We start from the raw sequence: 24,052 nt of genomic DNA, 5'->3' as shown, positions 1-24,052 counted from the left end.
AAAAAATCCAATGTTAACAGAATAGAATTTTGAATAGTACACAAATATTTATTTTTCATATAAAGGCATAGAGATGTAAAATACTTTCCCTTTATTATTCCTATTTGTGAAAACAGTTGGTATTTATAATAGATATCCCAAAATTGGAAAAATGAAGGTAGTGAAACTATTATAATAAACTACAGATTTTTAAGGGCAAAAACTTTTTCCAGATTCCTTCCTGATGGACCAATATTAAAATTCAATGGGTTTCCTTAGACTTGACTATAGACAAGAAATTTTTTCTTGTTATCAGCTGTGGTTTATTATTCACCTTACTCTGAGTTCTACCAGAAAATAATAAACAACAACAAAAATAAAAAAAGAAAATCTTTAAGTTTAGAAAAGACTTCAGAAGTCATTTAGTCTAACTGCAAAATTAGTGCATCAAAGTCTTCTACATAAGCCATGGTCTCCTATGTAGGTCTAGCGATGGGAATATATTACTATATGACATACTTATTGGATGTGTTTGAATGCTATACAATCGTAAAATTTGCTTCCTGGTAATTTGGGCCTAGCTGTAATAAGCTATTTGAACTGATAAAAAATTTCTTTGTAATAAGCCTACATATCTTTGAAGAAACAAAATAAATGACCCCAATTTTCTGTTTTGTAGGCTAACCAACTTCACTTCTAGCCACTTCACTATTCTCTGTATAGTCAATTCAGTTTCTCGTGTCTCCCTTAAAATGTAGTCTCTGGAAGTAAGCACACAGTTTTAGATGTAGTACAAAAGGCAGTAAATTACAAATTGCATTTTCTATTATTGTGACTAAAGATTATGTTAGCATTTTGATGTGTAGCCAACTTAAATCCCCAAATATATTACATTTGAACTTTTGGTAGATCACTTTACTTTGACAAACTGTAAAAAGTTAATGCGAGAGCTCGTAGTAAGCTGGACTACTTTTACAAATAACGATGTGTAAGTGATAGCAATTCAACAAAGCCTAGTAAGCCAAATTTTCACTAAGTGGATAATGAATTTTAGCCCAAACACATGTACAACATACCTCTTTGATAAAGTATTTGGTTTTCCAGGGTGTGCCTGTTTCAGTACGATGCCTTTCTTCAGTCCTCTGGCATTCTTCCAAGGTACGTTTATGCTCTGTGGCTTTATCAATTTCAGATTCCCTTAGAGCGTCTGTCACATTTTTCCATAATCGCCTGAAATCCGAAAAACTTCATATTTTAGACATTCTTTTTTTTTTNACTATTGATGCGTGCTACTTCAGGGATGAACCTCAAAAACATGCTAAGGAAAGAAGCCAGCCAGGCAATAAGAGTTTACATTACAGAAAACAGATTAGTGGTTCCCTTGGGGCTGCCGGTGGCAATGGGTGTTAACTGTAAAAGGGCATGAGGGATTTTATGGTTAGATAAAAAGATTCTAAAACTGATTTATGGTAATGATTGCACCATTCAGGATAGTTACTAAAAACCTGTGTACACTTGAAACAGTTGAATTTTATGATATATAAAATACATATTGATAAAGCTTTTTTTTTTTTTTTTTTTTTTTTTTTTTTCNATCCGAACCCTTGGCGGGAGCGCCGCTGTGCTCCCAAGCGGCGCACTCTCCAGTGCGCCACTGGGCCGGCCCTAGACATTCTTGAAAAAGATAATTAAATACAACTGGTACCCTAAAAATTACAATAATTTTTTTTTTTTCTTTTTTGTCTTTTTTTCTACTGACCGGTAATGGGATCGCAACCCTCGGTGTTGCGCCCGCACCGGGGACCGGCAACGGGATCGCAACCCTTGGTGTTGCGCCCGCACCGCACTCAGCCAGTGAGCGGGAACCGGTCTCCACATGGGATCCGAACCCTCGGCGGGAGCGCCTCCACGCTCCCAAGCAGCGCGCTCTCCAGTGCGCCACCGGGCCGGCCCTACAATAATTTTTAAAAATTACTTTTCCTAAAGTAGATTTATAATTTCATGCCTATGAGTTACAAGAACACTGATACTATGCTGCCGATATTTATGTCCAGGATGCTGCTGCTTCTGCTTCTTTTTATATTAAAAATAATTTGCATTGTTACAAGTTATAAAAGCAAGGTTTTTATTTTTAGGAAACAGGAATTAACAAGTAAAAAAAGAAATTTTTTTTTAAAAGCTGAAATGTTAGAGAGACCACCCGTACTTTGGACATGATGAAATAACAGAGACCAGATTTACTCTCCTGCCTTAATCTACTAGACAAGCACATGAAATAATGGTTTTCAGATACTGAGCAAAAGGCACTGCATGACAGTGACCTTTGAAAGAAGAGAACAAAGGAGGCAAGGGTCCAATGAGTTCTCATACTGAGCAAAAAGCAGTGTAAGACAGTGACCTTTGAAAGAAGAAAACAAAGGTGGGGGTCCTGTGAGTTCTCCAACTCACTGCCTGGGGAGTTTATAGGCCACAGCAGAGGGAAGAAGAAGCTTAACAAACCTCAAGCAAAAGAAAACTGCCAAGACAATTCCTTAAGGAAAGAATAGTTTATTAAATGAATGGTGCTGGGACAACTGGACATACATGTGTAGAAAGATGAAATTTGACTCTCACCTCACACCATGCACAGAAATTAACTCAAAATGGATCACAGATCTAAATGTAAGAGTTAAAACAATAAAACTTTTAGAAGGAAATATAGGAAAAAAGCTTTGAGACTTCAGGTTAGGCAAAGATTTCTCAGATATACCATAAACCATAAAAGATACCAAAACCACAATCCATAAAAGACAACACTGATAATCCTATCTCGTAAAAATTAAAAACTTTCATATTGTGAAAAGCACCATTAAGAAAATGAAAAGAGGAACAATAGACTAAGAGAAAATATTTACAAAACATATATCCAGGGCCGGCCCGGTGGCGCACTGGATAGTGCGCCGCTTGGGAGGCGCGGCGGCGCTCCCGCCCGAGGGTTCGGATCCCACATACAGACCGGTTCCCACTCACTGGCTGAGCGAGGCGCGGGAGCAACACCGAGGGTTGCGGTCCCGTTGCCGGTCCCCGGTCTTGTACGGGGGGAACACTGAGGGTTGCGATCCGTTGCCAGACACGGAAAAAGACAAAAAAACAAAACAAAACAAAACAAAAAAAAACATATATCCAATAAAGAATTTATATCCTGAATTTACAAAGAACTCCTGTAATGTTATAAGACCAACAATCTAATAAAAAAAATAGGCGTGGCAATTTTAATATCAAAGTAGAATTCAAAGCATGAACTACTACCAGGGATAAAGAGGAGCATTTCAAGATGGACAAGGGAGGGGGCTGGTCAGCTCGCTCAGTTAGTTATAGCACAGTGTTATAAAACCAAGGTCAAGGGTTTGGATTCCTATACCAGCCAGAAAAAAAAAAAAAAAAAAAAAAAAAACCATCGAGAGGACACAATAATCTTAAATGTGCATACCCCTCATAACAGAGCTTCTAATAAAATGAAGTTAAAACTTACAGAAGTACAAGGAGAAATATTCAATTATAATTGGTAATTTCAATAACTAATCTCAATAACCAAACTCAATTGATAGAACAAGTACACAGAAAAGCAGTAATGACACAGAGGACTAGAAAAATACTGTCAATTCACTTGACCTAACCGACATTTATAGAATACTCTTACCTAACATCAACAGAATATACATTCTTGTCAAGTGTACATGGAACATTAACCAAGATAGGACATATTCCGGGCCATAAAACAAATCCAAGTAAATTTAAAGGATTAAAACCATACAAAGTACATTCTCTGACCAAAATGAAATCATAGTGTTAAAACATCAAGGTCAAGGGTTTGGATTCCTATACCAGCCAGCTGCCACCCCCCCCCCAAAAAAAAAAGGAAAGAAAAGAAATTAAGTTAGAAATAAGTAATGGAAAGATAACTGGAAACCTCTAAAGATTTGGAAATTATCAAAATATTTCTAAATAACTTGATGAGTCAAGAACAAAAAACAATCACAAGGGAAATCAGAAAATATTTTCAAATGAAAACACAGCAAAAGTTGTGGGATATAAATAAAGCAGTCCTTAGAGGGAAATATACAGCATTAAGCTTTTAGGAAAGAAGAAAAAATCACCTAAACCAGGGGTCAAACTATGGCCCACCACCCATTTTTGGAAATAAATTTTTATTGCAACATAGTAACATTGAACCATTTACTTATTGTCTATGGCTGCTTTCATGCTACAATGGCAGAGACCATCCGGCCTGCTAAGCCTAAAATATTTACTCTCTTGCCTTTTACGGAAAAAGTTTGCTCACTCCTCACCTAAGCTTCCACTTTAGGAAACTAGAAAAAAGAATAGAAAATGATGCACAAAGTAAGTGGATAAATGGAAATAAAACAGATAAAAGCAGAAATCAATGAAAAAGAAAACAGAAAAATAGCCAAAATCAATGAAACCAAAAGCGAACCAGCTTTTAATTTTACTGAGTAAAATTAATAAACCTTTAATCACACTAATCAGGAAAAAAGATATTACCTACATATAGAATGAATGTGGTAACATCACTGTAGATCCTACACAGATCAAATGAATAATAAGAGAATATTAACTATATGCCAGTAAATTTGACAAATTAGATGAATCAATTCCTTGAAAGACACAAACTACCAATGGTTACTCAAGAAGAAATAGATAATCTTAATAGCCTTACATGCTAAAGATTTAAATTTGTAGTTAAAAACTTTCCACCAAAGGTAACTATAGACCAATATCCCTCATGAATATACACACAAGAAATTCTTAACAAAATTTTAGCAAATAAAATCCAGCAGCATTTCTTTAATGTCTGGCTTAATAATAGCCAAATTTTTACTTTTTAAAATGGTCGATGTGATGGTATAGCCAAATTCACATATCAGTTTCTACATTCAATCTGTTGTGATATATTGTTTTAGCAAACACATATAAAGGAAATCTGGCCTCACACAGATATATTTGGAAAAGGGGAAGATATTTTCAGAGATTTTTCAAATAATTCAAATTTTTCATACTGTATCAAAACTCAGCAAGTGGTTGTCCTTTAAAGGTTAGCTGCAATGTGGGAAACTGAAAAATGTCCATTAATTTTTCAATTAATTTACATGGAAATCTTTGGGCTAACTTATACCCTTAAATGGATCACTTACCTGTGCATGATTCCGTAATACCATGCACTAATCATTTGAAAAATACTATTTCACTGAGTTATGCAGACCTTCCAGATGCGGACATATTTCATTACATAATGTTTTTAAAAATCACGTTCATTAATATCATTACCAATTTCAACAGAAAACTCTTTACTTGGGAAGCTTTCAAGTTCATGGTGGCAGATACAAATTTTCCAAAATTCTGGGTTTGCCTTGAAGCTCAAATTTTATTATTAGAAACAAATACTGTCAGTTGTTTTTCTTGAAGTATCACATCCACATCTTTCATTTGTAAGAAAAATGTCTGCCCAATATTAAAATTAGATTAATAATGTCATTGTCTGACAAAATTTGTCTGTCAATCATTCATCTAATGAAAAATGGTGTTTCATGAAGAGTGATTAGTTCCACTTGTGACTCAAATGCCTGCACAAGTGCTTTTCCTCCAGATACCCACCAAACTTCAGTATCCAGTACAAGTGCTTTATGCATAAAGCTCTCCATTTGTCAAAAAGAATACTGAAAAGACATGTATGCAGAGGTCCATATTTAATAAAACCAATAATTTGTACTGCTTTTTCATGTTAAGAGTAACTGGCATCTTAAAAAATGTGAGCACATGGCAGTGAAGAATATAATGACTACTTACATACCTTGGTGCCAGTGCCTTGATTAGTGCAAAGGCCCAGCCCTGCTACCCACCATTCCTTTGCACCATCAATCCAAGTGCCCACAGAGTGAGAAAGGTAAATAACATTTTAGTAGTATTGTGAAAAAATTTTTTAACTTGCAGACCCCCTGAAAAAGTTTCAAGGACCTCCCAGGGTCTGCAGAGTAAACTTTGAGAACTTGTCTTTTAAGATAAATCCCTAGAAGAATTTTTTAAAAAATCATTACTGTTTTATTTTAATGACCAAACCTGAACTTTTGGTTGATAGGTATTTCATCCTTTCATACATCTAGTTATAAATTGTTTGGGTCTATTTTTGTGATCTTAATTTAAGACGTTTAATAGTTCCCTGTATTTCCTTTTTTCTTATTTTTAATTGATACAGTAATATTTTCACAGGACATAAAATTTAAACAGCATAACAGGGCATTCTTAAAAAGTAAGTCTCCTTCCTATCACAGAGCCCACACTACTCTTTTCCAGAAGCAACCACTGCCAACACATTTTGGAGGCTGTACCTTATCAACACATATAGATCCACTTCATTTATCTTTAAATGCCTATGACACATACCGCCACACTGCCCTCTAGGAAGGTTGTACTGGTTTACCTCTAACCAGCAGTGTGAGAATGCCCATTCCTCACATCTTTCCCAAAAAGAGGTATTATATACAAAACTAATTTGTTTTATTGTTTAATTTGTATCTCTTTGAATTCTAATTCCCTGAACAATTTTTCGTTTTCTTAGTGAGCATTTAATCGATTTTTCTATTTTTGTGAAATACCTCTATATGTCCTTTGTCCATTTTTCTATTGAGGTGCCAGTCTTTTTGTTAATAATCTGTATGAGCTTTTATAATAAGGGTAGTAATCTTTTGACTGTTAAATGTTGTTAATATTTTTGTTCAGTTTATAAATGTTTGATTTTTACTGAAATTTGACTTTATATCATATAACATCATAGCTAGTAAGGGTTTAAGAGCATCAGACCAGAACAACCCTTTCAATTTACAAATGAGGAAGTTGATACAAACTGGTGAAGTGAATTGCCCAAGGTCACAAGTTAGTGAAAAGGCTTAGATTAAGATCCAGAGGGGGCCGGCCTGTGGCTCACTTGGGAGAGTGCGGTGCTAACACCAAGGCCACGGGTTTGGATCCCTATATTAGGATGGCTGGTTAACTCACTTGGGAGAGTGTGGTGCTGACAACATCAAGTCAAGGGTTAAGATCCCCTTACTGGTCATTTAAAAAAAAAAAAAAAAAGGGCCGGCCTGGTGGCGCACTGGATAGTGCACCGCTTGGGAAGCGTGGCGGCGCTCCCGCCCGAGGGTTCGGATCCCACATACAGAACGGTTCCCGCTCACTGGCTGAGCGAGGCGTGGGAGCAACACCGAGGGTTGCGATCCTGTTGCCGGTCCCCGGTCCGGTACGGGGGCAACACTGAGGGTTGTGATCCGTTGCCGGACACGGAAAAAAAGACAAAAAAAAAGATCCAGAGCTTCTGACTCTTTCCTTGATGGATGCAAGGACGACATACCTGGATTCAAATGGATCCTGCTTCTCCAGAGGTCTTACTCTTTTCTTTGTCACTGCCAGTTTAGTTAAGTCCACATACTTCGTCTCTCCAGTGCTGTAAGTGAACTCAAGAACACTATTCCATTCCCCTTGTACTTTGCATACCACAGTGCTGGTGATGTTGTGCTTTACTTCAGCTGTAACCCTAGAAGCAGGTGGAAAATAAAGATACACTCTAATAAGTGATATCAGGTTTGTTTCTCAGGATTCTGAAACACAAGAACACACCCTGTGAATCCTCTTTAAATTAGTTATATAGCTCACTTGAATTTGTCAGTGCCAAACTCAGACTCTGTAAATCCCATGAGAGCTTCCTTGATAATGTTTTCAAATAACATCAATTTTAATCTTCATAAAGAACACTAGGAATCAATTACCATAAATGAACAAAGTGTGGTATTTAAAATTCTTGCTACAAACAAAACTATTATAATAAGACTAAATAGAAATACAAAAATATTAACATTTTCTTTTTATTACAGTCTAAAAATGTTGCAAAATTAAAATGTACTTAACTTTTACTAGTTAGTTCTATTTATTTAAAAATTTGGAGTCCCTATATTGAGGTTCTAGATAGATCAATTCTGTATTAAACTACATAAGCCTAATTTTAAGTTAAATATAGAAACCAGACAAATCAATAAGAGTTAGAAAAAATATGAGTATATTAAAATTTTTTAAATTCTCTTGCTGAAATAGAAAAATTAAAAAAGCATAGTGTACAAAAATTATCATTATCACCACTGAACTCAGAGAGACCTCAAACACTACTGCTGTTGAATTTTAATGAAGAGTTATCTGGCTGTTTACCAACAGACAGCTGCACTGATGCAGCTCACATATATCAATAGGTATGGGCCAGAAATAGGAACAGAACTAATTATTTTATTTTATGTTTTTGGTGGCTGGTTGCTATGGGGATCTGAACCCTTGACCTCAGTGTTACAATACTACACTCTAACCAAGTTAACCAGCCAGGCTGGCCTAATTATTTTTAATGAAGTGTTTCATGTTCACTGTAGGACACAACAGGGTCAGACTAGATTAAGATTGGTTCAGAACTCAGGGAAGAGTGGGCAAAGGTTAGGGTGTAATCAGTGTGCCAGAGATTACGGTTTATCTGAATTCAAAAGGGAATACAAAAGACCAAAGCTGAGAGGTTCAGGCAATAATTTAGGAATCCTAACTGGCATCATCAGGTTTAAGTCAAGGGAATAAAAAGGACAAAGCAGAACTTAGGAATTTAGTAGAATTTAGTAGAATTTAGAGCCCACGGTATTTAGTAGGAGAATAAAAGGTTTCAAAGCAGAGGCAGGGGTATAAAGAGCCCAATAAGCAAAGGAACAGTGAGATATCTTAGAGATGAAGGTATACAAAGGTTTAGAATTCAAGAGCAAAACAAACATTCAAAATCAAAAGACAGGAGCAACTGTAGCTCACTGAACACAAGAAACACCACGACTACAGGTCTGTTTGATTACAGCAGGGGTAGGAACTCTGGGTTATACCTCACAGCATATGAACTTAAATAACTACACTGCTAAGGGGTCTCTTGCCAGGCTGAACGTTTCTCATGATGTCATTGCATGTTTCCTTCTGATCCCACTTGCCAACATCCTTCCCTTCCTTGAAAATTTATCTCTAACCAAACGAGATCTGAGGAGATGACACTGAGTATTTATTTCTTCCCTTCTCCATCCATACATACTAAGAACTATATTCTAAGAACTGAAGAATGATAACACATTCGTCACTTGATTTTTATTTTACTGCCACAACATAATCTCTCAAGTTTTCTTTATCTCCCAAAAGCCTTTCTACTCGACATATATCAACCCTAGGTCCCTGTTCATGATCACTGGATTATACAGGGTCCCTACTGCTTAGAGCTGCTGCACGGCAAGAGCAACACGAAGAGAACTTGGGCAGAAACAGGAATCACACATATTCATCAGGAACTGTAAAGGAGCATGAGGAAGAAGGGCCTCACTTCACTTTGCTTATAACAATTCTTCACAACAGTCTAATATGGGGTTGGCAAACTTCTTCTATAAAGGACCAGAAAGTAAATATCTTAGGATTCTCAGGCCAGACTGTCTCTGTTGCAACTACTTTACTTTGTCACTGTAGCACGAAAGCAGCCACAGACAAGTAAATGAATGGGCATGACTGTGTTGCAATAAAAATTTACTTACAAAAACATGTTGGGCCAGATTTGGCTGAAAAGCCATAGTCTGCCAATGTCTGCTCTAATTTAAAACGTACAAAGAACTTTCACAGCTATAATTTCATCAAACTCATTTTACATACCAACATACTGCTCCTTCTGCCTGACATGCCCTTCCTCCCTGGCTTTATTCCTCATCCTTCAAGACTCATCTCAGGCATCATCTTTCTAAGAAAGCCATGTCTAATCTTCTGGACTGAACTGCATGCTTACATTGTGTGTACTTAGGACAGTAATCACATGGGAATGTTATTATTGGTTTGCTACCTCCCTCACTAAGACTGTAAGCTCTAAGACATGGGATGGGTCTCAACTCTATATCCTCAGTTAGTACTTAGCAGAGTGTCTGGTAAACGGCAGGTGCTTAATATATGTTGCTTGAATTGATGAATGAGAAAACTAAGCCCCAAAGAGCTTAAATCATGTGCTCAAATTAATATCACTGCCTAGAATGAGCTAGTGCGAGCAAAAGCATACACTGTAGAATGCCAGTGTCTATGGAGAGTTAACATATGTAGAATATTTACAATACACTGAGCATTTTATATATATTATGTCAAGCCTTATGACTATCTTATTTCTATAGATGAGGACACTGATGCTCAAAAATTTAGGTAATTGCCCTAATTCCCATAGCTATTATATGATAAAGTCAGGATCTGAATACAGGTCTGATGGATCCAAAGCCCAAGTTCTTGTCAATAATTTTAGGTACAAATTTCCTTAAAACAACTTGACCTCAGGTCTGATATTATCATCATTTTGTAGCTATGATAGATAAAACTGAGGTACTTCAGAGAAATATTTTACAGGACAAAGGGAAATTGTGGAAATAACCCAAAGAAATGAAGTTTAGCTCTGCTTAGAGCCAGCTGTCACTCTGCTTCCACGCAGCAGCATAGACTTCCTGTCCAAACAGAAAGTAAAAGGCCAAGTTTACGAATTTAGTAAGTAAAAGCTTGTACCAAAATTTGAAAACTACCATAGGAAAAGTACATTTAAAAGTTATACCAATGACCGGGCCGGCCCGGTGGCGCACTGGAGAGTGCGCCGCTTGAGAGCCTGGCGGCTCTCCCGCTGAGGGTTCGGATCCCACGTGGAGACCGGTTCCCACTCACTGGCTGAGCGCGGTGCGGGCGCGACACCGAGGGTTGCAATCCCGTTACCGGTCAGTAAAAAAGACAAAAAGGAAAAAAAAAAAAAGTTATACCAATGATTAACATGAGGCAAAGGAAGTTAGGTTATGGTCACTGATTTCTAACCTTTTTTTTTTCTATGGTGATTTCTAATCTTGGAGAAATTCTGAATACTCAATAATTCTTTAAGTGTAGTCTGGTAAGCATACAAAGAGCATGGTTTTTGAATCAGACCAGTTCTGCTGAGTGCCTTGAGAGCCTAAATTTCCTCACCTATAAAATGGACAAGCTAATACTTTCCCTCATAGGGGTGTTGAGAGATTTTAGATAATGTTTATAAAAACACTTATGTACTTTTTTAAAGTAAATTTTCATACATGGCCATCCAGAGTAGACAAAAGTTAAAGCTGTGATCGAAAGCCATGATTTTACTGGAATACATCGACTTGATACGTCTTCTTCTCCTGCTAAACTCTGTACCTCAGAGCAGTCATTTCTCCATCTCTCTTGTCTGACAATAACTGGGCTATTAGTTTGTCTTTCAAATATGTAAACATTATTTGGGACTATCACTGACTAAGATGACGAAAATACTTCAAATAAATTGTACGCATCATCTAACCATTGCTTTAGATGAGGATCCTTATGAGCCAAGGGTAGTTTTAAGAAGCAATTTTACCAAACGACTGACTATATTTTGTAAAATACAGTTAGATGAACTCTGCCAAAACAAAGTTAGATGTTCAAATGTAAGATATGAAATAATTTCCTCTAATAGTTTAAGACAATGGCTTCTTGTAGGTGCTCTCTAGGTGCTAATATAATACGACCACTATGAAGCAAGTTCTCAAAATTCAAGTCAAATTCTGGATCCTTTTATGGCTGAGGCAATTGAAAGGCCTTCTTAAAATTATGAAGATTAAAAATATTTCTAACACAGAAATCTAAGATGTCAACAAAGCACTTGCCAAGGCATTTAAGCAGACGAGAATTTTCTCTCTGACAAAAATTCTGCCTCTCTCCAAAACTCAGGCTTATGAAGATGAAATGGTCCTATATCTGGGTAAGAATGCAAGTTAAAATTTCATTTTCAACGAAAAAAAAAAAAAAGGCTTTCTTGTCCAAACTTGTAAAATCTAACGCATGTAGATTTTGTGTCAATAAGTGACATAAAATACAGAATATGCTGCCCTTAAGGTACTTACCAAGAACTAAATATTACATTGTTATCCCACTCATCACTAAAGCTAGGATAATTGATAACTGATAAAACATCTGCTTTCTCTCTTTCTAAAGCATTGACATGTAAGCCTTTTAGATTTTCTAGACCCTGTTTTATAAGCTATGTGGGATACTGGATATATTAACTTAGCTTCAAATAGAAAAGCTTTTATTGACTGAAAGTTAAGACTTTACTTTTGGGTTTTATTGATGATATATATAAGAAATACATAAAGGGTAATCACATTTTATGCAGAATTACTGAAGACACAGTTTATTATGTTATTCAATGCCACTATGTAAGGATATATGCAACAAATCCCTTTAGAATCTACTGCCAGGAAAATAGTATCTCTTGAAAAAGTGATATGCTTCCTTTATCAGACAATGAGAAGTATGTTTAGCATCATGTTTTTTTATTTTAATAGATTAGTTATAACTAAATTGCATTTTCAGTTATAGCAATCATCTAATCCTAGCTTCACAGTATTATTTTTGTCTTTTCCTATCTTTATGATTATTATGACAAACTTTATTTTTAACTATTATATATGAGTTTTTCCTAAAACCTTACAAAGGCTTTCCAAAAATAGTATCCTGGATTCTAAGACTAGACTGAAAGCTTCTTAAAGGCAGAAGTAGTAATCTTTATTTCTTGGTATCTCCAGTATGCAGAAAATTATATTATATATATATATAAAAATATGTAATATATATGTTATCTTAAAATCTTGATATTATACCACATGCACATTTTATATATATATAAAATCATCCTAAAGTGAGCGTGGAAAATGTTACCTGGAGATGGACAAGGGAATAGGGAATAGTTAAGTAGGCTCACTTGGCTGCATCAAAGAAAGTTGTGGAAAATGAAGGAGTAAGGGAAGACAGGTGGAATAGGATATATTTATACTAAATGCAGACAGCAGATAATGTGTCTGTTCCAATTGCAAAGGACTAAAAAAAAAAAAAAAAAAATCCAGGCTATGTTTGAGGAAGGAGGCATGGCCATTAAATAAAGCCATGAAAGAAGGCCTTAGTTATAAGATTCTGTAAAATCAAAGAAATAAAGGTGTCAAGAAAAAGAAAGTCTGCTTCTAATATCAAGCTTCTAAAAGAGAAATGAGGTGAAATCACTGGTTTTAGGGGAGATCAGGATAGAAAAAAATGAGGAAACTTCAGAGTCCATCAAAATTATCTCAGAGTTATGGAAAGAGTGTGTATATGAATGCAAAAGGGAGAGAGAGACTATGTTAGAGAAAAGTGTTACACTTCCAAGTGACAAGAAGACCCAATGAGTGTGCCTTTGCATATAGATAAAGTGTAGGAAGGGATAATAAAGCCAATTTAAGTAAGAAATTCAAAGAAATAAGGTCGTGAATATAATAACTGATCATTAACAAAAATGGTGATGTCTACCTGAAATTATTAAGAGTATTAAAAAAATATGAAAACCAGGTATCAAAAGCCAGTAAGGCTTTTTAAAATGCTTGCTTTTGGATGGAGCCTCTAGAAATTCAGCTGCAAAAATGGAAAAAGCCCAAGTCACATGGGAAACCAACATGTAGGTCCTCTGAGATAGGCCCAGGTGAGCCCCTGGCCAACAACCAGATCAAGTACCTCCTATATAAATAAGCTATCTTGGACATCCAGCTGGGTTTAGCCTGTAGATGAATGAAGCCCCAACCAACATCTGACTATAACCACATGAAAGACAACTAGTGAGAATCACTCAACTGAGCCCAGTCAACCCACATAACTATAAGAGATAATAATTAATTGCTCTTTTAAGCACTGGAGAATAGCACTTTGAATATAATGTATGCAGGAAGTCTTCAGTTTTAGAGAGGTTTATTACCAGCAGTAGATAACCAGGACATCAACCAAAGTTACTACAGATGCCACTTCACCCCTCTAAATTCCTGTCAGTAACTGCTTAAAGTGTGTCTATTCCAAATGCCTAACTGGTCTCCCAACTTCTAATTTCACCTCACCACCTACCCCCACTCCCTCCTTCACTTGCAGCTAAAGAGGGACTTAAAAACTAAGAGAAAATTTCTATGCAGGATATGGCAGGAAGGAACTATCTAATGTCATAGCAATACTAAGATTTGGTGGGATGAATTCTGATTCTCCACACTTAGGTAGTCCTGAAAATATAATAAATTAAATTCTTATAATTCATATTTGCTATTATAATTTAAGGCAAGATAAAGCAATGACTCAGGAAAAAGCTTTGGATACTTTGCATTTGGGGAAAAAAATTATCCTGAGCTCAAAACTATAACCTGAGTTCTTATAAAGGGGTTTTTGTATAAATGTAATCAATATATCAAGTGTTTAAAATATAATTAAGACTTAAAAATTAATCAGAATAACTACGTAGTTGAGCTGTTACAAAAAATTCTTCTGAATTTGCAAGAAAAGTAACATTATGTGTACTAAAAGTGGAATATGGTTTTAATTGAATAATATCAGAGAATTCATATGAACAAATACAAATGAATATATGTAAGCAAGCCTTTAATAGCCTCTTTATTTCCTTCCTAGCAAAAATTTAATATTGGAAGGGAACCCTTTGAATAGTAATGAATATGGGAGTTTCTTTTTTTTTTTTAAATGAATATGGGAGTTTCTGCTCACAGCTCAACATCGGCTCAACATGTGATAACATATGGATGGAATAAATGTGGGAAATCCTTAAAGATTTTTCTCTCTTAATCAACCCAAGAAATTTTGCAGAGAAGAAAAACCTTATGATGAATAATGATTCTGAACAATTCTATAGTCATTATTTACCACTTATGGACATGGTAGAACTCACACTGGAGGAAAAACCCTGTGGAAAAGCCTTTATTAATCATTCATACCTTAAATGGCACAAGAGAAAATATACTGGAGAAAAGCCATTATGAAGGGAAACTCTCTATAAATAATGTGAAAGACTTCAAATTGGACAGAAACTATATAAATGTGATCTCTGTGGCCTTTAGTCAATTTGACCTTAGATAACACCAGAAGATTCACACTGAAGAAAAACCCTGTAAATGAAGTAAATGTGGACAAGTCCTCAGCCAGAGCTCTTCCTTTTACACCACCAGAGAATTCCTACTGCAGACACAGCCGAAAGACATGAATGCAGAAAATCCTTTATTCATAGAGCCACACTTGCAAAGCATATGATAATTCACACTGAAGAATAGCACTTTGAATATAATGAATACAGAAAATCTTGAGTAACGGGCCGGCCCGTGGCTCACTCGGTAGAGTGCGGTGCTGATAACACCAAGGCTGCGGGTTCGGATCCCATATAGGGATGGCCGGTTTGCTCACTGGCTGAGCATGGTGCTGACAACACCAAGCCAAGGGTTGAGATCCCCTTACCGGTCATCTTTAAAAAAAAAAAAAAGAAAAAAAAGAAAAGAAAATCTTGAGTAACTATTCATTAAAGACCTCTCCCTCGAGAGATATATATACATAGAATCAATAAGGAAAAGCCTTTAGGTGGAACTCTTTATTAAACATCAGAAAATTCATATTAGAAAAACTCTATAAAGACCCCTTTAGTACATACTTAGGCAACTAATACAGACATCTGCCATAAGATATTAATGAAAAGATGAAAATTAGATCAGTAAATAAAAATAGATATGCAGCAAATATTTCTGATGAAAAATCTAAATCATTGTTATTTGTATATTCAAAAAGCATAGACTATTTTACTGAGTATAATGACCATTATTTCTTTGAATATTTCAAACAGCTGATCAGTTACTCACTTTCTATTTCTTCTACTGTGATTCAGGTTTATTGTGATATAATTTACATATAATGAAACACACCCATTTTAAGTGTACAGATTGATTAGTGTTGATAAATGTACATGTAAATGTAAATTAGTGTTGATAAAACTACCACCAATATCTAGTTTTAGAATATTTTCACCACTTCTCAGGCTCCTTTACAGTCTATTTTCTATTTTCACAAAGACTGGCAACAAGAAAAAAATACCTCTGAACAATAGCTGCCACAAAACAGTACGTTGTATTCTTACATCAGGGTTAAAAGATATTTTCAAATGGCAAGAACTTAATAAGAATATGGATTAACGTACTTAATATGAAAGTGAAAAAAATTACCATGAACTTGTGTTAAATTTTTACAGTTTAGATACAATTAAATATTCCAAAAAAACCTTTCTGTGTATGTTGGTGTTTGCAAGCCTCAACATCTCCTTCCTGGCTGATCTCCACTGCATAACAGCTGGTACCAATGCTGTCATCTACTGGTTTGCTCCCACCTGTGTGTGGCTCTAGGATTTTCATTTCAGTTATATCAACTATCTGGCATTGAGTAGAATATACTAACACCAAAACCACCATCTTGGTTCTTCATGTCATTAAGAGTGATTGCTGAACAAAATGAAGATGATAAACTCATGGGCCGGCCCGTGGCTCACTCGGGAGAGTGCGGTGCTGATAACACCAAGGCCCCGGGTTCGGATCCCACATAGGGATGGCCGGTTTGCTCACTGGCTGAGCGTGGTGCTGACAACACCAAGTCAAGGGTTAAGATCCCCTTACCGGTCATCTTTAAAAAAAAAAAAAAAAAGATGATAAACTCAGAAGAGAAAAGAGTTCAAACATCTGAAGGGCTATCCTAGCTCCCAAAGGGTTATCAATTGTGTGCAGCTCTAAAAGCTCAAATCTAAGAATTCAAACCTAAGAAGTTAACCAGTAACTAAATATTGGTCTTGTGACTTCTAAAGTCCCTTCTTGAATCCTGTGATTACTACGAAAGAATCTCAAAACAAAATGTTGACCAAAAGTTAGATATGAAAGAGAACACAGCATATGATTTCATTTATATGGAGTTCAAAAATAGGCAGAACAAATCTATGGTGTCAGAAATCAGAATAGTGGTTACCCAAAGTAGGAGTAGTACAAGTTGCCAACCTAAGTATGTGTGTGTGAGAGAGAAAGCAAGAGAGCCAGAGAGCGAAACTGTAATAGGGCATGAAGCGGGGGCCTCTGGGATGCTGGTAATGTTCCAAATCTAAATGAAGGTATTTAGGGCTGGCCTGTGGCTCACTCAGGACAGTGTGGTGCTGATAACACCAAGGCCATTGGTTCGGATCCTATACAGGGATGTCCAGTTTGCTCACTGGCTGAGCGTGGTGCTAACAACACCAAGCCAAGGGTTAAGATCCCCTTACCAGTCATCTTTTAAAAAATAAAGACAAATAAATAAATAAAGAAATAAAGGTATTCAAATTTTCACTTTGTGAAAATTCATCAATTTGCATACTTTTAAAATATGTTATTCTTCAATAAAAAGTTTATGAAAGCTATCCATGAAAATGAAATGAAAACTATCCATGTACTTCAGGGACAGTCAGGCTAGAGTCAGTATCCTTTTTTTTTTTTTTGGTCTTTTTGTCTTTTTTCGTGACCGGCAACGGATCGCAACCCTCAGTGTCGCGCCCGTACCGGACCGGGACCGGCAACGGGATCGCAACCCTCGGTGTTGCCCCCGCTCCTCGCTCAGCCAGTGAGCAGCCGGTCTGTATGTGGGATCCGAACCCTCGGCGGGAGCACTGCTGTGCTTCCCAAGCGGCGCACTGTAGCAGTGCGCCACCGGGCCGGCCCTAGAGTCAGTATCCTTTTGAGAATCCTTTAGAAAACTTGTCATAAAGAATAGAGTTACTTTTAGTGTAAAAAGACTGTGTAGAGTAACCTGGGAAAGTATAAATAAACTAACTCAAAGTGTTTCTATCATTTAATCACACCTATCTTCTTTTCCTGACCATTTCTCACTGATGTTTAAATTATATAGATCTTCCATTTCTTCACATTTGTTATTATATATGTCCATTGGGATCTATTGGTTATATCACCTTAAGTGAATGTTTAAAATTTCTTGTTGTATATGAAAACTTGTCATCATATAGTTTAGGTGATCTGGACTAGTGCTGAAGAGACAAACAAGCCAAAAAAGGAGTACAATAACTGGCCAATTCCTAAATGAAATTAGAACAAAGCTACCATTCAATATTGGTGCCTAAAGAAATTGGCTTCCATCACTGTGCTTCTTGAACTATTTCTAATGATTAGATATATTTCTACTGTAACTTACAGAAATAGCTACCTCCACTGAGGTCTGATCTAAATCTGAATTCCACTAAAGGCAGAATTGCGCCAGAAATTGTTAGAAATTCTATTCTACATCTCATTAGCTACTTCATTAGGAAAATTTTTACAAGAGAAGATATGTTAAGAATGTTACTATTTTTAAAATGAAATCATAATTTTCAGAATACCCTGAAAGATGAAATATATTAAACCAAAAATAAACATGAAAAAAATCCCAACCCCACCTACATAAAACAAAACAGAAAAAGAATAGAGTTATAACACAAAATCAAAGTGGAAGAATAAGTCAGATACCATCAAAATGTTCTTACCGATGCAGTTTGCCGCCATAAAATGGCTTAGTATGAAAAGTGATGCTGGCTGAATACCCAGTTTTTGCACAGTTGACGCTGACTTTGCCACCCAATTCTACCCAAGGTACAGTCAAAATTGACCGGGCATACGCACAAGGTAGAGAAAATGTATATTCTTCTCCATGCTCCAATAGACTGAGAATACCTGAATGTGAAAACATGAAGGCAGTTAACATCTTTTAAAATAAATAGCTACAAAAAAATCCGTATTATTTTTTCCCTTTCTAATAAACAGACATCATTATTTTGCTTAATCTACATGTAACTTTGGGTGAAATTGATTTCATTTGCCATCATGTTTGACATTTCCTGGTAACAGTGAGTCAGGGTTACTTTTCACTATAACCTTACTAGCCCTTTGGGGTGCATGGGCACAGTAAATGTTACAGTAGAAACAGTTCTATAGTTCCTTCTAAAAACAAAAAACAAAAAAACTTCCCTCTAATGCTCCTACAGATAACATAAGCCCCACAGTCAGAGTTTAAGGCCATGTTATACTGCACTGTGTTACAATTAGATCACTGGTTAGTACAACTTTTTCAGCAGTTTGGGAATAACTTGATGCCCAACGTTATAAAGTCTTAGACCTTAATCTCAGACAGTATGATAGGGAAAAAAAAGTGTTCTTCATTCTATTCTATGTATATTAAGGAATAAAAAATGTAATTCTAAAAAAAAAAATACGTTCATCATAATTCCGTTTGCCAAATTCTGAAATATTTAGGGTGAAGCTACAAGACATATAAGTGGTAGTTTTCAAACAAATATTCTTTTTTTTTAAAGATGACCAGTAAGGGGATCTTAACCCTTGACTTGATGTTTTCAGCACCACGCTCACCCAAGTGAGCTAACCGGCCATCCCTATATATAGGATCCGAACCTGCCGCGGCCTTGGTGTTATCAGCACCACACTCTCCCAAGTGAGCCACAGGCTGGCCCTCAAACAAATATTATTCTAATGAGGCTTGTTCCATATTAAGTAAAGCTATATTAAAAATATTTTAAAACATATAAAAAGAGAATTACACTAGTGAATAATCACTCTATATTAGATATCAAGAGACACTAAGCATACTTTAGCTACATTACTAACCTTGCTTACTACATGTATTACCATCAGACCAAATATTGAACTGGATATGTACTACTAGTCAGAACTTGTATGTAATCTCTCTCTTGAATGCTCATTAAGCACTCTTCTTAAATAAGGGCAAGAGTCATGATTAGTATTTTAATACAGTTAATTTTTAGGATACGCAAATAGACAAACTGAGATTCTAAAGCGTCTATACAAAGCAAGATCAACTATTTCTTTATATTGCCCTCAACAGTCTTCATAAAGAGCAACAATAAACAAAAAATTATCAAGCCATTTCATAAGGGACATGATTCTGGCTATAATATATTTATACATAATGAGGCTGTCAGAAGACAGAAGAGCTAGCCTGACTCTCTTAGGAGAGCGTGGTGCTGATAACACCAAGGTCAAGGGTTTGGATCCCCATACTGGCCAGATGCCCCCCCACCCCTGCCAAAAAAAAGACAGACAACATACTTGAGTATATTTTAAGTGTTACTAATAACTTGATTAATTCGAAGTTGGAAAAGATACTGTATTTTTAGTATTTGTAAAAAAGTTACCTTATAACTTGGGTTTATGATCTTTGACTTCTAAGAATATATTTAGCGTAAGTAGCACACTCTGTGAATTTTTTTTTTTTTAAGATGACTGGTAAGGGGATCTTAACCCTTGACTTGGTGTTGTCAGCTCCACACTTTTCCAGGTGAGCTAACCCCCCATCCCTATATAGGGATCAGAACTCGCGGCCTTGGTGTTATCAGCACCACACTCCCCCAAGTGACCCATGGGCCGGCCCTTGTGAATTTTTTTATTGTAGTAAAATATATATAAGGTTTCCCATTTTAACCATTTTTAAATACACAATTCGGTGGAATCAATTATACTCACAGTGCTGTGACCATCACCTCTATCCATCTCCAAAACCCCATCATCATCCTAAACATAAACTCTGCACCTATCAAGCAACAACCTCCCATTATTCCCTCCCCCCAGTTTCTGGCAACCTCTAATCTACCTGTCTCTGAATTTTTTCTTTATTTTTAACTTATTTTAGAATTTAAAATCTGAACAAATATACAACCAGTTTTGAATATATGTGACAGACTAAGATAAATGAGATTCATAAAATTCTAAAATCTCATTTATCTAATAATGAAACAGAATTTTCTCCTACTATTAAAAACATGGCTAACACCAACATTAAGAGTTCAGATCCCTGTACTGGGCAGCTGCAAAACAAAACAAAACAAAACATGGATAATAGGAGCAAAATGAACTGTCATAAATTCCATTCCCTGACTTTATTTACTTTCTGTTGAGGGTACCAATTTAACTTAATTTCCAAAAGGCAATGCATTAATATATAATGGCACTTAATCAAAACTTATCTATATACCTCCTTCATGATTAAAGCATGATTAAGATAACAATGTTTTTCCTCATTTCCTGAGGTATTTCCTTCCACGGAGTGGGAGAAGCTTCCATTACCAGATTCCTTCTGTTATATAAACTGTTATGAGTAACTGTCCATGGGGAGATAGTGTCAAATACAAAGGTTCTAAATCTGGTCATGCCTTAACCTTTATGACCCTATATATGTCCCATCACCTCTAGACTTCAGCTTTTTCATCTATAAAATAAATTGATCTATGAAGAGTCTAAGGCTAATGCTATGAAGCTTGTAAATGAAGGTGGTAAACTTTTTTTTTTTTTTTGTATTTTTCGTGACCGGTAAGGGGGATCGCAACCCTTGGTGTGGTGTTGCCCACACCGCGCTCAGCCAGTGAGCACACCGGCCATTCCTATATAGGATCCGAACCCGCAGTGGGAGCGTCGCTGCACTCCCAGCGCCGCACTCTCCCGAGTGTGCCACAGGGCCGGCCCGTAAACTTTTTTTTTAACTAATAAAATATGAGTACTTTCTAAAGTTATAAAAGTTGTAATTAACTTGAAATATTTGGAAATTGGTAAGACATATCACAACAGAACTTAAGAACAGGGAAAACTGAAAAAGGGCTTAAAATGTTTTCTTCACAACTACAATAATACAACCTCAAAATATTGCGTCACAGGCTCAATTATGTCATGCTTACATTGTAAGTTTACATTCAGAACAAACTGTTCTCTGCACAAGTTTTCCTTTAACATTAAAATGATAGTTTTTTTCTGTCATATTTTCATTAATACTTGAATGATTTCTGTGGAGGTTTTTTTGTTTTTGTTTTTTTCTTTTTAAAGATGACCGGTAAGGGGATCTTAACCCTTGACTTGGTGTTGTCAGCACCACGCTCAGCCAGTGAGCAAACCGGCCATCCCTATATGGGATCCGAACCCGGGGCCTTGGTGTTATCAGCACCGCACTCTCCCGAGTGAGCCATGGGCCGGCCCTTCTGTGGAGGTTTTTATTTTTGTTTTGTATTCTTGGCCAAAAAACATGTATTTCCTCAACTTATTTTTTTATAGCCTTTTGATGAAGTAGAATTAAAGTTTGGCAATGCGTTTTAAAAATATTCTATTAACAGCTCCTAAAAAATATAAGAGATGTAGATAAAAACTTACCTAGAATATAATTCTTGTGATTTTTATTATAATAAAAATTTGGAAACAACCTCAATGTCCAAATAGAGGGAAATAGTTAAATAAAAGATGGCAAATGCATTTCACAGAATATTATGCAGTCATTAAAACATGTTTTATCTATTACATGGGAAAATGAATGTATTTAGTAAAAAAAAAAAAAAGCAGGACACAAAATTATATCTATAGAATTAATCCTAATTTTATAAAACTAAAAGTATGAACAAACACGTACAGAAAAAATACAAAATATAACTAAAATAATCCATCTCTGGATGGAGGGATTACAGACGCTTTCACTTTCTCCTTTAAACTTTTCTTTCTAGTTTTCCAAATTTTTGACAATAAAAATATTTTCTATTTAAAATCAGAAAAAAATAATTTAAAAATAGACCTTTTTTTTTTTTTTTTAAGATGACTGATAAGGGGATCCTAACCCTTGACTTGGTGTTGTCACGCTCTCTGAAGTGAGCTAACCGGCCATCCATATAGGTATCCGAACCCGTGGCCTTGGTGTTATTAGCACCACACTCTCCCAAGTAAGCCTCGGGCTGGCCCCCTAAAAATAGATTTTACATTAGTCCATAGATAGGCTCCACCTGTCCCCAACAAGCATTCTGAAAGACACTAAGAATCGGAACAAAAAAGAAGCACCCATAATATTTCAAATTTATAATTAATACTAATCTAACTTCCCAAAATGTAAGATTATAGTCTGAAATTAAACATTGGAGGGCAATTTTTCTACTTACCTTCTCCAACCATTGTCACTCCTATTGACATGCCTAAGAATTTGCTCTTAGTCCAGACATGAGCATTTACACACATCTTCCTCTCTGCACATTCTGCATAAAATCCTGAGACTGGAGGATGATGGGAAACCTGCTCAGCAACAAATCTGACTGTATAACAGTCCGATCCCTCTTGGCTCAAAGACTCCTCTGATAGAGGAGCATGATTTGTGACTACCTGGGTGGAAGAGCTGCTAATTACACTGGATGCTACCTCACTTTTCGGCATCCTCCAGGAACAGTGAAATATTTCTCCAATGATTGGATTGTATGGTTTCTTAGCAATGGCTCCCTTACGGCCTTCATGAAATGAGGTAAGGTAGTACTCGACAAAGCGAATCATTCTATCCTCGGCTGTGGCTCCATTAGTGATGGCTATAAATAGATCTGGATGAGACATAAAGTCTGCATACATTTCCAGCAAGGAACGCTTCTCTAGGATAAACGTAGGAAGCACCACCTGAAACAACAGAAATCAACCAGAGGAAAAATTTAATCCACATGTATGTCTGTAGCCAACTATTCTTATCTCTAAGAAAATATTTCATTCTAGATGGGTATTAACAACAAAGATACATGAAAAAAGTATTTGGTTTCATTAAAAAATAAGCATACTTAAAAGAACATGAAATCCTGCCCAACTGGTTAAGATTAAACACAAATTCAAGAGGGTCAGGTAGAAAGAATTTAAAAATCCTTGAACTTATAGACTGGATAAAAGCATCATCAGGGAAACAGTATTAAAACTCAAAGTAAACATTAGCCATGCCTTTTCTCCTTTCCTACTTTAAAAATAAATTGTGGATGACTGATCAAAATATGAGCATGCCATTTCCTGAGAACAGACTAAAGAGATCACAGACCAATGAAAAAACTGTAACATATTTCATTTTAAGAACAAGAGAACTATTTTCAGGAAGAGAAACTTGACACCTAAAACAAGTGAGATAAGAAAGATGAAATATTGGGGCTGGCCCAGTGGCACACTGCTATAGTGCGCCGCTTGGGAAGCGCGGTGGCGCTCCCGCCGAGGGTTCAGATCCCACATACAGACCCGGTCCGGTACGGGCGCGACACTGAGGGTTGCGATCC

The 24,052-nt window shown here is 36.2% G+C and overlaps 1 protein-coding gene across 1 annotated transcript in view; it reads right to left on the bottom strand.

The window, feature by feature from the left end:
- OSBPL11 (oxysterol binding protein-like 11) overlaps positions 1-24,052 on the bottom strand; it is a 64,862-nt gene that overhangs the window by 4,754 nt on the left and 36,056 nt on the right. The window contains exons 9-12 of the mRNA XM_008577456.1: positions 22,922-23,420; positions 18,470-18,656; positions 7,382-7,564; positions 1,056-1,209 (exon numbers count right to left, since the gene is read on the bottom strand). Of these exons, the coding sequence (XP_008575678.1) occupies positions 1,056-1,209; positions 7,382-7,564; positions 18,470-18,656; positions 22,922-23,420 (1,023 nt within the window). The remainder of the gene's footprint in view (positions 1-1,055; positions 1,210-7,381; positions 7,565-18,469; positions 18,657-22,921; positions 23,421-24,052) is intronic.

This window comes from Galeopterus variegatus, unplaced genomic scaffold (genome assembly GCF_000696425.1).
Source record: "Galeopterus variegatus unplaced genomic scaffold, G_variegatus-3.0.2 Scaffold1514, whole genome shotgun sequence".
In the NCBI taxonomy this organism is placed as follows: domain Eukaryota; kingdom Metazoa; phylum Chordata; class Mammalia; order Dermoptera; family Cynocephalidae; genus Galeopterus; species Galeopterus variegatus.
Note: the sequence above shows the minus strand (reverse complement) of the source record. Positions and strands in the feature narration are given on the sequence as shown.